General features: G+C 41.5%; 2 protein-coding genes across 3 annotated transcripts; both read left to right on the top strand.

Moving 5' to 3' along the window:
- Window positions 1-47: 47 nt before the first annotated feature.
- On the top strand, window positions 48-4,292 carry sprtn (SprT-like N-terminal domain). Its single transcript, XM_023797204.2, has 5 exons — window positions 48-611; window positions 1,373-1,472; window positions 1,702-1,830; window positions 1,912-2,203; window positions 2,496-4,292. Exons 1-5 carry the CDS (start codon window positions 310-312, stop codon window positions 3,467-3,469), a joined length of 1,797 nt encoding a protein of 598 aa, XP_023652972.1. The 5' UTR covers window positions 48-309; the 3' UTR covers window positions 3,470-4,292.
- A 1,322-nt stretch (window positions 4,293-5,614) lies between these two features.
- fam89a (family with sequence similarity 89 member A) lies at window positions 5,615-9,211 on the top strand. 2 transcript variants are annotated; one of them, XM_023797241.2, is made up of 3 exons: window positions 5,615-6,074; window positions 6,556-6,726; window positions 8,545-9,211. In XM_023797241.2, the coding sequence occupies exons 1-3, from the start codon at window positions 5,823-5,825 to the stop codon at window positions 8,692-8,694; spliced, it is 573 nt and encodes a 190-aa protein (XP_023653009.2). In that variant the 5' UTR covers window positions 5,615-5,822; the 3' UTR covers window positions 8,695-9,211. The 2 variants fall into 2 exon arrangements, with proteins under 2 accessions (XP_023653009.2, XP_023653010.1); XM_023797242.2 differs by lacking the exon at window positions 8,545-9,211 and having other exon boundaries at window positions 5,619-6,074; window positions 6,556-7,778.
- Window positions 9,212-11,561: the final 2,350 nt, after the last annotated feature.

Here is an 11,561-nt window from a genome sequence, read left to right as displayed (position 1 = left end):
GTTATAGCTGGACACGCTCTAACGCGGAAGTATTCTATGACCTATCCCAGAATTCAACAAAAATAATGATAGTAATAACGTAACAAGAGTGAGCTGGCAGTGGTCGTGGGTGTATGCCACTTTTAAATTACGTATTGATAACAATGAAGTTTGTTTTTAAGATACGCTGAAAATATTTAAATAAACTTCACAGTAAAATTTCAAAGAATGGAACAATTGCAATTTTTTCCAATGACCTTATCTCCACTTTGGCTACGTAGCTAACAATTAGCACCAGTATGTTGTGTTGTTGAGGATCCAGCCAGTCTAATGGATGAAGATTTTTTGCTGGCTGTCCAGCTACAGGAGCAGTTTGACTATGAGGCGTCCAGTTCTGTATGGGGCGATGATAATAATTATGAGCAGAGTAATAAAAAGAGAAAGCTTGAAGTGAACAGTGCCATTGTTCCGTATTCTGCTCCACCCGAAAGGCCCTTATCGATAGTGGATGAGTCGTGGGAGATGCTCGATCCGAGTCCCGATGTTAGGGCGATGTTCCTTGATTTCAACGATAAATTCTTTTGGGGGAAACTCGGTGGCGTGGAGGTTAAATGGAGTCCGCGAATGACACTGTAAGTTTAAAGTCGGTAGCCCTCGATATCTTAAATTGGTTGTTTTACGATGTCTTTTTTTGTGTGTTGTTCATATACCAACAAGTATACCGTACTAACTGACATCCTTACGTTTTCAAAAGTCACATTGGTAACACTTTCCTTGACGGGGCACAAATAATACAGTATTATGATATTACTTGCATATTAACCACAAACTAAGTTTTACTTCTCTCGTATTAATTCATTAATGCATCTTGACGCACGTTTTGTTACTATATCTGTTAATACTGTAAACCTCTGTTAACTAAGTCATCAATAACACAAGTTAAATACTGATATATTTATTCTTCATTCATGAATCATGATGCAACTTTTATCTTAAGCAGTTACTATATTACTATATCTGTTAATTCTGTAAACCTTTGTGAACTACTGAAGGAACAAGTAATGAACAACACAAGTGAAATACTGATCTCATGTTTGAATCATGATGCATCTTTTATCTCCAGTAACAAGTATTTGTTCATGATTTGTACTTCAGTAGTCACTGAATTATTACTAAGTATTTGTGCCCCATCAAGTAAAGTGTAATTGTAACATTTTACAACCTGCTATTCAAGACTCAATAGTACTCTATTGTAAACACATCCATGTACAAGTACACAGTGCATTGAAATATTGTCTCCCTTGGGCCCCCTATTGTGCTATAAATAATTGTTATTCAGCATGTACTGTAATTGTGCCCTAGCAGAACGATCTTGTTTATTTTACATTTCCAGATGTGCAGGAGTGTGTTCTTATGAAGGCAGAGGTGGTCTCTGCTCAATTCGTCTAAGTGAGCCGTTGCTGAAACTAAGACCACGCAGAGACTTAGTGCAGGTTTGTATAAGTGTTTTGTTAAATTTAGTTCCCTGTTTAGATATCTGTATGATATTCTTATACGCTATATATGCTGCAGATCCCATAAATTGGTATTTCAGTTGAAGATGTTTTCTCATCTTTATTTGCATGCAGGTTGGCTGTATAACATGTTTATATTTGACTAAAACACTGCTAGTATTAATAAAGTTTATTTGCTGTAAGACAAGTTTATTTCTCCCTTTTTCAGACCCTTTTACATGAGATGATCCATGCTTTGCTGTTTGTGACACAAAACAACAGAGATCGAGATGGCCACGGCCCGGAATTCTGCAAGCACATGAACAGGATAAATCAAGCTAGTGGGTCAAAAATCACTGTAAGTCCCATAAAAAGTGCAGCCATGCTGTCTTGAGTTACTCATGGTCAACCAGTTTAGGAGGAACCTTCATCTTTTTAGGTGTACCACACCTTCCATGACGAGGTGGACCTGTATCGTCAGCACTGGTGGCGATGCAATGGGCCCTGCCAAAAGCGGAAGCCTTTCTTTGGTTATGTGAAACGTGCCATGAACCGGCCTCCCTCAGCCCTAGACCCGTGGTGGGCTGACCATCAGCGCTCCTGTGGTGGCACTTACGTGAAGATCAAAGAGCCTGAGAACTATGGGAAGAAGCACAAGAAAGGAGAGAACCAAGATAAGAAGGCCCCAACCCAACCAAAGGGCAAGAACAGACCCTCCAGCACCGTCACAGGTGATCTGTTCAGCCTCAGGTTATTGTGAAAAGATTTGGTTTAGTGGTTTAATTCATGGTCAGTCAGTAGCATTGTAGATTCTTTGGGTTTATTAAGACATAACTTGTATTTCCGTGATATGGATTTGTTTTCCTGCGTGAATGTAGTGCAGAATATGAGTTCACTGATGATCTCTGTTTGAATACTGAATTGTAGAGTATCATTGTACTTTTAACGTTTACGATAAGTAAACTGCTTAATTTTTTTGACGATGATGACATCCGTTGTCCATTTACACTGTTTTCTTCTTAGGCAAATCCGGTGGACAGGACATAAGGAATGTCCTCCCATTCAGTGGCAGAGGTTTTGTCCTTGGGGGGAGTTCTCAGCTGTCCTCCCCTAAAAAACCTACTGAGTCCCATAATGGCAGACTTCCAGGAGAACCCTTGGGTTCCTTGAATGTTGTGTGGTTACCACCAACCCCAACTGTACCCAGAGATGCTAACGTTTCTCCCCAGAGCAGTCCCAGCATGGCAAGTTCCCAATTTACTGGGAGTTCCAGCTTTGGAAAATCCCAGGATGCTGCAAAATCTCACCCCTCAGGTAAAAAATCTGTCAGCAACACCAAAGCTTTCATCAATATAAATGGATCTCCAGTAAGAATTCCTGGTACTGGTAAACGTGAGACAAAACCCTTGAACAATCAGACGGAAATCAGCAGGGCAAAACAAAAATCTTTTGATGACCTCTTCCACAACAAAGGAGTAAAGTCTCTTCTCAGATCAGGGGTTAGTACTTCTAGTGCTTCCAAATTACCAAGTGAGACCACAAGACTATCTGATGCAAGCAATGGAAGGATATTAGAGGACACCTTGACCTCTAAGAGCTTTACGCATTCATCAATTGAAGGCACTTCCTTGAACGTCAAGAAGCCCATTATCCCCATTTCCACCCCCCCTGGGAGCTCCAGACCTGGGCCTTCTGGAAGCTGTTCGAATTCTAAACACCTCAAGTCACCTGAAAAATCAGGGTCCACTGTGCCAGTTTCCAGAAAGAGACCTTGGGACAGTCACCTCTCCACGCACATCTTTGATTTCTTTCAAAGGACATCAGGTGGGTCTGACCTTAGACGGCCAGCGGAGAAGCTTCCGGCGTGTGTGCCCCCTCCCTCCGCACTGGCCGGCCCCAACAGTGCTTCATCTCTGACAGTTAGTTGTCCCGTGTGCCATATCACCGTCCTGGAGTCCAAAATCAATGACCATTTAGATTCTTGCCTCGCACCCTGATCAATGTTACAAATCATGACCTTGCAACAAAAGTTTAACAGAGGGCATGTTCCAGAATGCTGATTGGATAGAGGATTCAGATTTCTTTCAGTCAGCTCGTTTAAATTGTTTTGTACTTAGCTGAGCCTGTTATTTCAGTATTTTTGTTCTAAAACACCAGTTTGTTCTAGATAAATACAGGTTTGTTTTCGTACACCTCCGTTTACCCACACTGTGGCAGCACTCCATGCTGTTCCACCTTGGCAGTGCATTTTAATCCTCTGACTTCTTGCAAGGTTCCCAGAAAAACTGCACGAGCGAAAATCTTCCTAAATACAGCTTCTGCAGTGCCATTAAGAAATTAATCAGCTGTGAAATATTTCTCGTTTTTATATTTTCGGCCATACAGTCAACAGATTTATTTTTAAAGATTTTTTAAAAACGGACTTAAATAAATTTCACGGTTGTGCAAAATAAACTACAATAAGGGCTGTTTCTAAAAACCTCACAGTGCTGCTTGTTCAGTGCCTACACTTGCTTTTACACTGGAGGTCTTGGTGCTTCAGTGACCTGGATAACTGCAGGTACAGCCTAGTAGAGAGCGCTCGCCAGTTTTAATGCTGTTTTACTAAAAGCTAAAAAAAAAATCTGTATAACTTATGCAGTCAGTTTTTTTAAGACCTGGTTTATGCTGCTCTCACATCAAGACATGCAGGTTTGTAATACAAATTCAGAATATAGAATTTAGCTTAATGGTCATTGCATTTCATTTTTGTTTTTCTTGTTTGTTGTGGTTTATTTAATTCTTTTTTGTCTTTGGAAAATAAAATATGCAGCTTCCATACTGTTTTGTTCAATATCATTTATGCAGTGGACACAGAACTACTTTCACATAAAACTGTTTTCAGATTGTTGACAGTTAAGTCAGATGAGCGTGTGTGTTTGTGTGTGTGTGTAAAAATAAATCATGTAAGTGGCATGTATGACAATATAGAAATAATAGCTTTTTTATACACAGAACTAGTCAAGCAGTGTTTTTGTTTATTTGCAAAATGCATTACAGTTTCAGCCAGGGCCACACCCACATTATGTAGGCATGTTTACATAAATATGTACGTCTCAGACAAGTGGAATGAGGTAAACAATTGTAAGGAGCAAACCTGAGTGCAGAATCTGACTTGGTAACGGGGTACCACAAAGGGTTGGCAGTCTGCCCGGAACCGAGAGCTGAGCCAAATGTGAGGCGCGGTCGATAATCATCATAGGGAAAGAGAATGATCAGAGAGCTGTCACCATGTCGATAGTAACGTCGCAGGATGGACTGACAGGTGCGATAGACGCTTTATGGGAGCAGACAGACATTTCAGGCCTGCTGATTGGCAAACACCGGAATGCCTGGCAGCCAAGCTGAGAATAGACTGACGGCAGCAGGAGGGGCGGCGGGCGAATGAGACCGATGGGCAGGTTCCGAGTCTGACGGCTTATCCCACACCAAACAAAAACAGTAGGGTGGAACTTTACAAGGCATTTAACTGTAAACGTTCGTGCTGAGTACAGGTTTAATTTTCTTTCTTGCCTGGGGGAGTGGAACACTTTTCTGTTTTGAGAAATCATGATATCTGTCCTCAGCTGATTAAATAAAAACTTCACAGCAGACAGTAAAGAATATTCTCTGCTTGACCAACAAAATCTGATAATTTAAGGTCCCAGAAATAATAATAATAATTTATGTCCGGTAATTTACATTTTCACTGGCAGCAGCTGCAAAAACCAGAATTATTTCTTTTAAAGGACAGAAACGTGTTCCAAATCGCCTTCTTGTAATATGATATGTGTTCAAACGGTAGCATAAATATAATGACTGCCATAAACTATAGTCAAGACGGAGCTAAAGAATTCCCTATTTATAAAGCGTATAACGTTTTAAAAATGAAGCTTCTTTTAAAGTGCATTAATCTATAGAACAATAGATATACAGGTAAATAATATTATCCCGAGTGTGGGCTGCTCTTCTCTTTCTCTGGTCTTATGGCCCTTCTGTTCATATTTGGAATAACCTTGACTATCCTAGGAAAGCTGCAGCTCAATGCATTGTTCAGCAGGGAGGAATAAGTACTCTGAATATTCAGTCACCCTTTGCTGTCCATCACACTGGGGGGGTAACGCCCAGCCAGCTAGGGAGTCATTTAAAGGGGCAGGAAGCGATCGGCTGCCACGGCTTTCTGCTCATTAGCTGTCGTTTGACGTCTGGGGGTGTTTTTGGGAAACTGGGCGGACCGGTGCTCGGCGACAGTGCTTGTCTTTGAGCGACCAAACACGGGGCGCAGATTTTAACCAGCCCGGATCGCGAAACTTTCAATAAGTTATAAATAAGATGAGCGGCAAATCCGCGAACGGGGCGGCCGCAGGGACCCCGGGCTGTATTGAAGGTCTGCCGCCGCTGCCGAAGAGCCTGAGCGGCTTGCTGAACTCGAGTGGCGGCTCCTGGAGGGAGATGGAGCGGATGTACGCCAAGAAGACCATGATCCAGGACGACCTGAGCCGCGGCCGGAGCCACACGGACAGCCTGGCGGCCAGCAAGCCGGCCAACCTGGACGCCGCGCTGGCACTTCTCAGGAAGGAGATGGTAGGAAACGCTACCCCGGTCACATGTAACACTGTTATTTAAACACGATCAAATGTTTGTCAACAAAGAAGCAACAACTGCTTACATCCTGAGTAGGGTGCGTTGCAACTCAACAAAGCATTTTTATAGTTTGTAGATAATTACTCTGTATAGGCTATTTCTTTAAAACATCTTATTGATTTTAGTGGAAAATGTGTTCTTTATTATGATTGTGCGACGTTTTGTATAGCTGATTCACAACGGCGAGACACTTCTAGAAACGCTTAAACAAAGGAGCCGTGAACTACGTAGTTCAATAGAGGAGTTTATAACAGGGCTGCCGCAGCAGGAGTCATTCTCTATTGGTTTAACTTATTTTTAAGTGACTCTGGTGCCGGCCCTGAGTTGTGGTCTGACCTTCTAGAGATTAACTATACTCCCACACCGTATTTTTTTGTAACTTTCTTCTCATGGACTTCCTGGCCATTCGATCGTTTTCCAGGTGGGGCTGCGTCAGCAGGATATGTCGCTGCTGTGTCAGCTGTGGTCTCTACACGAATCCATCCAGGAGTACAAAGGCAGCTTCCAATACCTCACTTCTGGCTCCAGTTCAGACGGACCTTACGGCATGGAGAACGGCTACTTCGACGAGGATGAAGAGTATTACCAGGAGGCAGGTTTAACCCCGACCGAGCAGCCGGATGCCAACGGGAACTCTTCCCCCAATGGGGATGTGAAGGACAAGTGGCTACACGACACTTTCCATATCACCATTTGAATGACCATTGAAGCAGTGCTTTACTTGTTGCTTCCATATTCTAAGTCCTTTTACTAGAAGCAATATTTTTAGAAAACTCTATTTGCCAGTTTCTTCATTGCTGGCATTTGGTCAATTTTTCAGCAGACTTTTATATTTGAGTATAAATTAAATTGCTTATTTATTATATATAATAGTTGCATTTTTTAATTGACTCAAGGATTTTGGACAGTTTTTGAAAATATATTACTTCTATTTACAGATAAGGGTAAAAGAATCCAAGCAAATGGATATACATGTTTTCATAATAGTTTGTTCTCTACCCAGTGTAAAGGTATAATGCTTCTGTTTACGTAATCAATTTTAGATACCGGGCAGCGTAAGCAAGCTCGTATCCTTTACTTATAATGGATGTGGCTTGTTGTGAAAATGAAAAGATGGACATCTGAGTTCAAAGTTCACATCGAGGACAGATCCGCACGTCATCCTTAACGAGATGTGCTTTGATCCCTCTTGGATTTCCAAAACATTTTCGAGCTGTCAAGGCTGAGCGCATCAAGTCGGATCACGCCTTGTGAGCAGTTGGTGTCCACAGTCGTCTTGTTCCCTGCTTTAGCGAGCGCAAATCCTGGTGGCCCTTAACAGAAGGCTGCACTAATAAGTAAATGTGTTAATGCCATGTCTTGTACCTCTGTAAGACCTCGGCCTAATTCCTGTTAAGTTCAGCGGCTGCCTTTAACAGAAAAACAAAAAACATCATGGCTGTCTACCAAAGGAAACTAAGGGCAAATCTGGAGGCATGAAAGAATGGCTTTCAGATGCTAAATTGCTGTTTGCGAGTTTGTTCCACGTCTGCAAAACAGTAATAGGTTTGTGGTGCGCTAACCAAAGACCAGTGCGGAAATGTCTGTGAAAACACAATACCACACCTTATCCGCAATGCTCAATATTAAACTGTTTTGTCACAAGTGCTGCTTTTTCTCTTTTAAAATGGCACTTCTAGTACTTGAGAAATTAAGAAATATTTTGTATGCCTAGGGGTTGTCGTCATAGACATGGCTATCATAGAGAGCGTTTGATATTTGTTATTAACGGCTGTTGCTGATTGGTTAAGGGTGCATGTGATAACCATGTATGTTTAAAATTGTTATTGTAGATTTAAGAGTAGATGTGACAGTCCCAATATGCAACCTTAAGCCTTTAATTTTGGAGCATTCCACTAGTTTGCCCATCGTTACTTTTTAAATGTACATTGTCCTGTTTTTCTTGGAAATGCATCCACGTTAAGCTCAGTGTGCGTCAGACTGAAACCGGCTTTTGTGCGTTGATAGTTTGCGTTCTAGAACCCCAGCAAAATCTCGTGATAAATTTCTGCCTTTCTAGCTCTTTGATTGAGTACATGCTCTGGTGAGCATTTGTTCTCGCAGTGGAGATGAGATGTGACCTTTCTCTCAGCAACCCCCCCCTCAGTGTGCCTTGAGTGCTTCTGTACTCCTGTCATATTTGACTCCCTGAATACTTAAATAATGAACCAGGTCTGCGTAATCGCTCTCACAACTGATGCATCTCCAGTTTAATCAGCAACTTCTTGCATGATCTGTGTGCTTTCCTTGTGTACAGCTTAAAGTGTTATTAGTAATGTTTTTGATTTGTCAGATCTAATGTTTGACAAATGTCCGCTTTGCTCTGAAATCCACTCGGCCCAACATGGCTTCTCCTCTCTCCTTTTTGAAGGCAATGAAGCAGAGATGTTCTCACTTGCTGAATAAGACACGACGCTCCCTCATACACACTCTGGGGAGCCTTATGCACTTTTTTTTTTCCTTTTTTTTTCTATTCACAAGGATTATGTACATTTCTAAACAGTTTTGCAGCATTTCTTGATTTCATCTTATTCTAATCATGGACTCATGGACAGTGTACCGTATATACTGTGATATTTTGATGCATGTTCTTCCCCCGCTCTTTTGGCAGTTAAGTGCATTGTGGTCTTCATCCATTTCTTAAACTTTATCACTTGCTGTATGACCATACTACTGTTACATATTTGTGGCAGTTTTTTATCCTCTCTAATGTGAACCTGTAACTTATGCATTATTTAAAAGAAACCAGTTGTATTCTTGGTTTTTAAACTTGTGTATGGGTACAACATGCAAATTAAGGTGGAAAAAAAGTGTGTCTGTGATTTCTTCAATCAGCAATGCCTCTGTAGTAGAAGGTTGTTGGGTCATCTTAGGGCATATGGCCGAATTTGCTGCACGAGGAAGGACGTTTGCTTACCTCTGCTTCTTACACACCTGTCTGGTACTTCTGACGGCTCTCCTGCAAGGTATCACGTCGTGTGTGAAGACTAAGACTGAGTTAGTAGTTTGCCTTTAATAAATCTGAATGGACTGGAGGACACTGCAGTGACAAAGACTTTTTCATCTTTTCTCTACATGAAGAAAGACCGGTTTACATTTCAGGTGGTTTGTTCATTTTATATGTTAAAAGTCTGGAAATTCCAGAAAATACAGTCTAATCCCTATTTAATGGCCTCATTGTGGTGCTCAGAGCCATTCACTTAATTCTATTCATCCTCCGCAAAATAAAACTACAATTGTGATGTCACTGCATGCATTTCACAATCTCTGCGTTAATATCTCATGTAGACGGCACTGCTGGGTATAGCTTTGGATCTTGTTAGGCTATCTCTGCTCTGCTGAGTCAGCTGAAGTACAGTCCCCTGTTTTCTGCTTCATCATCTTCATTTTGATGCATTAAATCTCAGCTCTGTCTATCCGGCTTGAGTGCGTCGCTTTAAGTGCCGATTCTGCTTTCCCTAAATGTGTGGGATGTCTAATTCCCATCGTAAGGGTGCTTTCCTCCTTATCCCCATATTGAAATATCTTTGAGCAGCTGCAGGTTCAATTGTTTATTCCTGATTACGAGGCATTCAGAGTAAAACTGAAGGAATTTCCTGTTGCGAAGTCAGCGTCCTGAAGTAAACTTTTGCACAACTTGGCTCTTGAACACGCACAGCAGCTCGACGCTGCGTAGAAAGCACGGCTGGCTGCGTTTCATGGTCAGAAGCGGGTCCCAATTTATAGCAGGAGGTGTAAACAACAATGAAAGTAAAACCTCTATGCAGATCACAGGAATCTAAAAGGAATCCTGCTGAATATTGCCCTATGACACTTTCATCCCCTAAAAGGAATGTGTGTGAAACTGGAGATGGACATGCTGTACCCTGCTGTGTGCCATGTATGTCGTCCAGCACCTGGTCTGCAGACTTCACAAGATAAAAAAAAAAAAAAAATCTCATCCAAAAAGTGAGGCCTAGGCGCATGTTGCCTGCCTCCTTGGATGTTACTCAGCTAGACCGTTAGGGAGTCATCGCCATGGTGCTACTTCGTGGTTTCCATGGTAATTTATCATGGTACAATAGTGACATCATGACACTGAACACTCCTTCAGAATATGGGTTGATGGGTGCGCTCTTTCTGAACGAATTTCTCAGATGAATTAAAACACACAAGTCCCCTCAGGCTTTAGCTTCTGGTGAAAGTACCTATTAACTGGTAATCAGCGTTTATAGGCATGTCTTTGCATGTATGTTTCTTCACTACATATCTTTCAAAACAGCAAATCACTGCATCTCTCTGAACAGACCTGCAGATGTGGATGTTCAAATTACTCTTGAAACCAGATACCTGGAACTGGGCTTAACTTTGACAGAATTTTCTATACCTCATCTTATTAAAGGTTTGTCTTTGATCTTTTTTTATCTCTTTTTTGGCCGTTATATCAAGTGCCTTTAAGGCAGGGATGGGTAACATGATCTATAGAGGGCCAGTGTGGGTGCAGGTTTTTGGGATGACGTCTCAACGTTATGTACATTATGTTTCCTTACCTGACAGAGTCTCACCTGTTTCCTGGAAGAACAGCTTTACTACAACTTGTTTGGGAAAATATGTGAAACTACATACAATTTAATTTCACACTAAATGAAACTTGGTCAATTCATGGCTCGCACTCAAAATAAAGCATGCTGGTCCAATCCTCAGCTCATCCATTTCAAATTTGTATGAATTTTTCAATAACTTCTAAAATCTCCTCAAACAGTATACTGAGGTCTCACATAGTACCCAGCAGCCAAAAGTAATCTTCAGATTGTCATGGGTTCAACGTGACTCCTGTTGCACTAATCAGATCAGCTTAAACATCATTTGCCAGGCTTGAAAAGCTTAAACATCAAAGCCAGTAAATAATATGAAATTCCAATTAGGTTAGTCCAACAGTATCTTTCATAGTAAGAAATAACCAGTATATTTACTGGGGAAGAAACAAATTTCAGTCACCCCCCTCCTCCCCGATTCAAATTCTTCCAAGCACAATTTTTCTTTTGTTTTCCAGCCTGTGTGATGTCTCCCAAAAGAGACATTTGCAATCAAATGCCACCACTGTGGACTTTCAATAGCCCCTTTCTCACCTTGAGGAGACGTGCGTTGGGTTGAGCAAAGGGAAGACTGGCGTACGTCAATTTTTTGGCCTCGGCCAAGGATCTTCCCTCGGAAGTTACGCTCATCTGCTCCTGAATGCCATTAATCCAACTGAACACACCCCAGCCCTTGAACATCCCACGAAGCCACAAGCAACATTTGCCCTGCGAAAGGAGCAAATTTATAAGCAATTTATGTTTCTGTTGAGCATTTATTCTATGTTTATTTTATTATTATTTTTGTTTTGTAGAAGCACCAAAATAGAAAGAT

Source organism: Paramormyrops kingsleyae, chromosome 19 (assembly GCF_048594095.1).
Source record: "Paramormyrops kingsleyae isolate MSU_618 chromosome 19, PKINGS_0.4, whole genome shotgun sequence".
Classification (NCBI taxonomy): Eukaryota; Metazoa; Chordata; class Actinopteri; order Osteoglossiformes; family Mormyridae; genus Paramormyrops; species Paramormyrops kingsleyae.
This window is presented reverse-complemented; position numbering and strand designations above follow the sequence as displayed.

What these genes read in the sequence shown, in the direction of transcription:
- sprtn (XM_023797204.2), top strand. Translation starts at nt 310, where the DNA reads ATGGATGAAGATTTTTTGCTGGCTGTCCAGCTACAGGAGCAGTTTGAC. An exon ending in TGGAGTCCGCGAATGACACT is followed by an intron (nt 612 to 1,372) that starts GTAAGTTTAAAG and finishes TTACATTTCCAG; the next exon opens with ATGTGCAGGAGTGTGTTCTT. An exon ending in CTAGTGGGTCAAAAATCACT is followed by an intron (nt 1,831 to 1,911) that starts GTAAGTCCCATA and finishes TCATCTTTTTAG; the next exon opens with GTGTACCACACCTTCCATGA.
- fam89a (XM_023797241.2), top strand. Translation starts at nt 5,823, where the DNA reads ATGAGCGGCAAATCCGCGAACGGGGCGGCCGCAGGGACCCCGGGCTGT. An exon ending in CACTTCTCAGGAAGGAGATG is followed by an intron (nt 6,075 to 6,555) that starts GTAGGAAACGCT and finishes ATCGTTTTCCAG; the next exon opens with GTGGGGCTGCGTCAGCAGGA. An exon ending in ATGAAGAGTATTACCAGGAG is followed by an intron (nt 6,727 to 8,544) that starts GCAGGTTTAACC and finishes TCCTTTTTGAAG; the next exon opens with GCAATGAAGCAGAGATGTTC.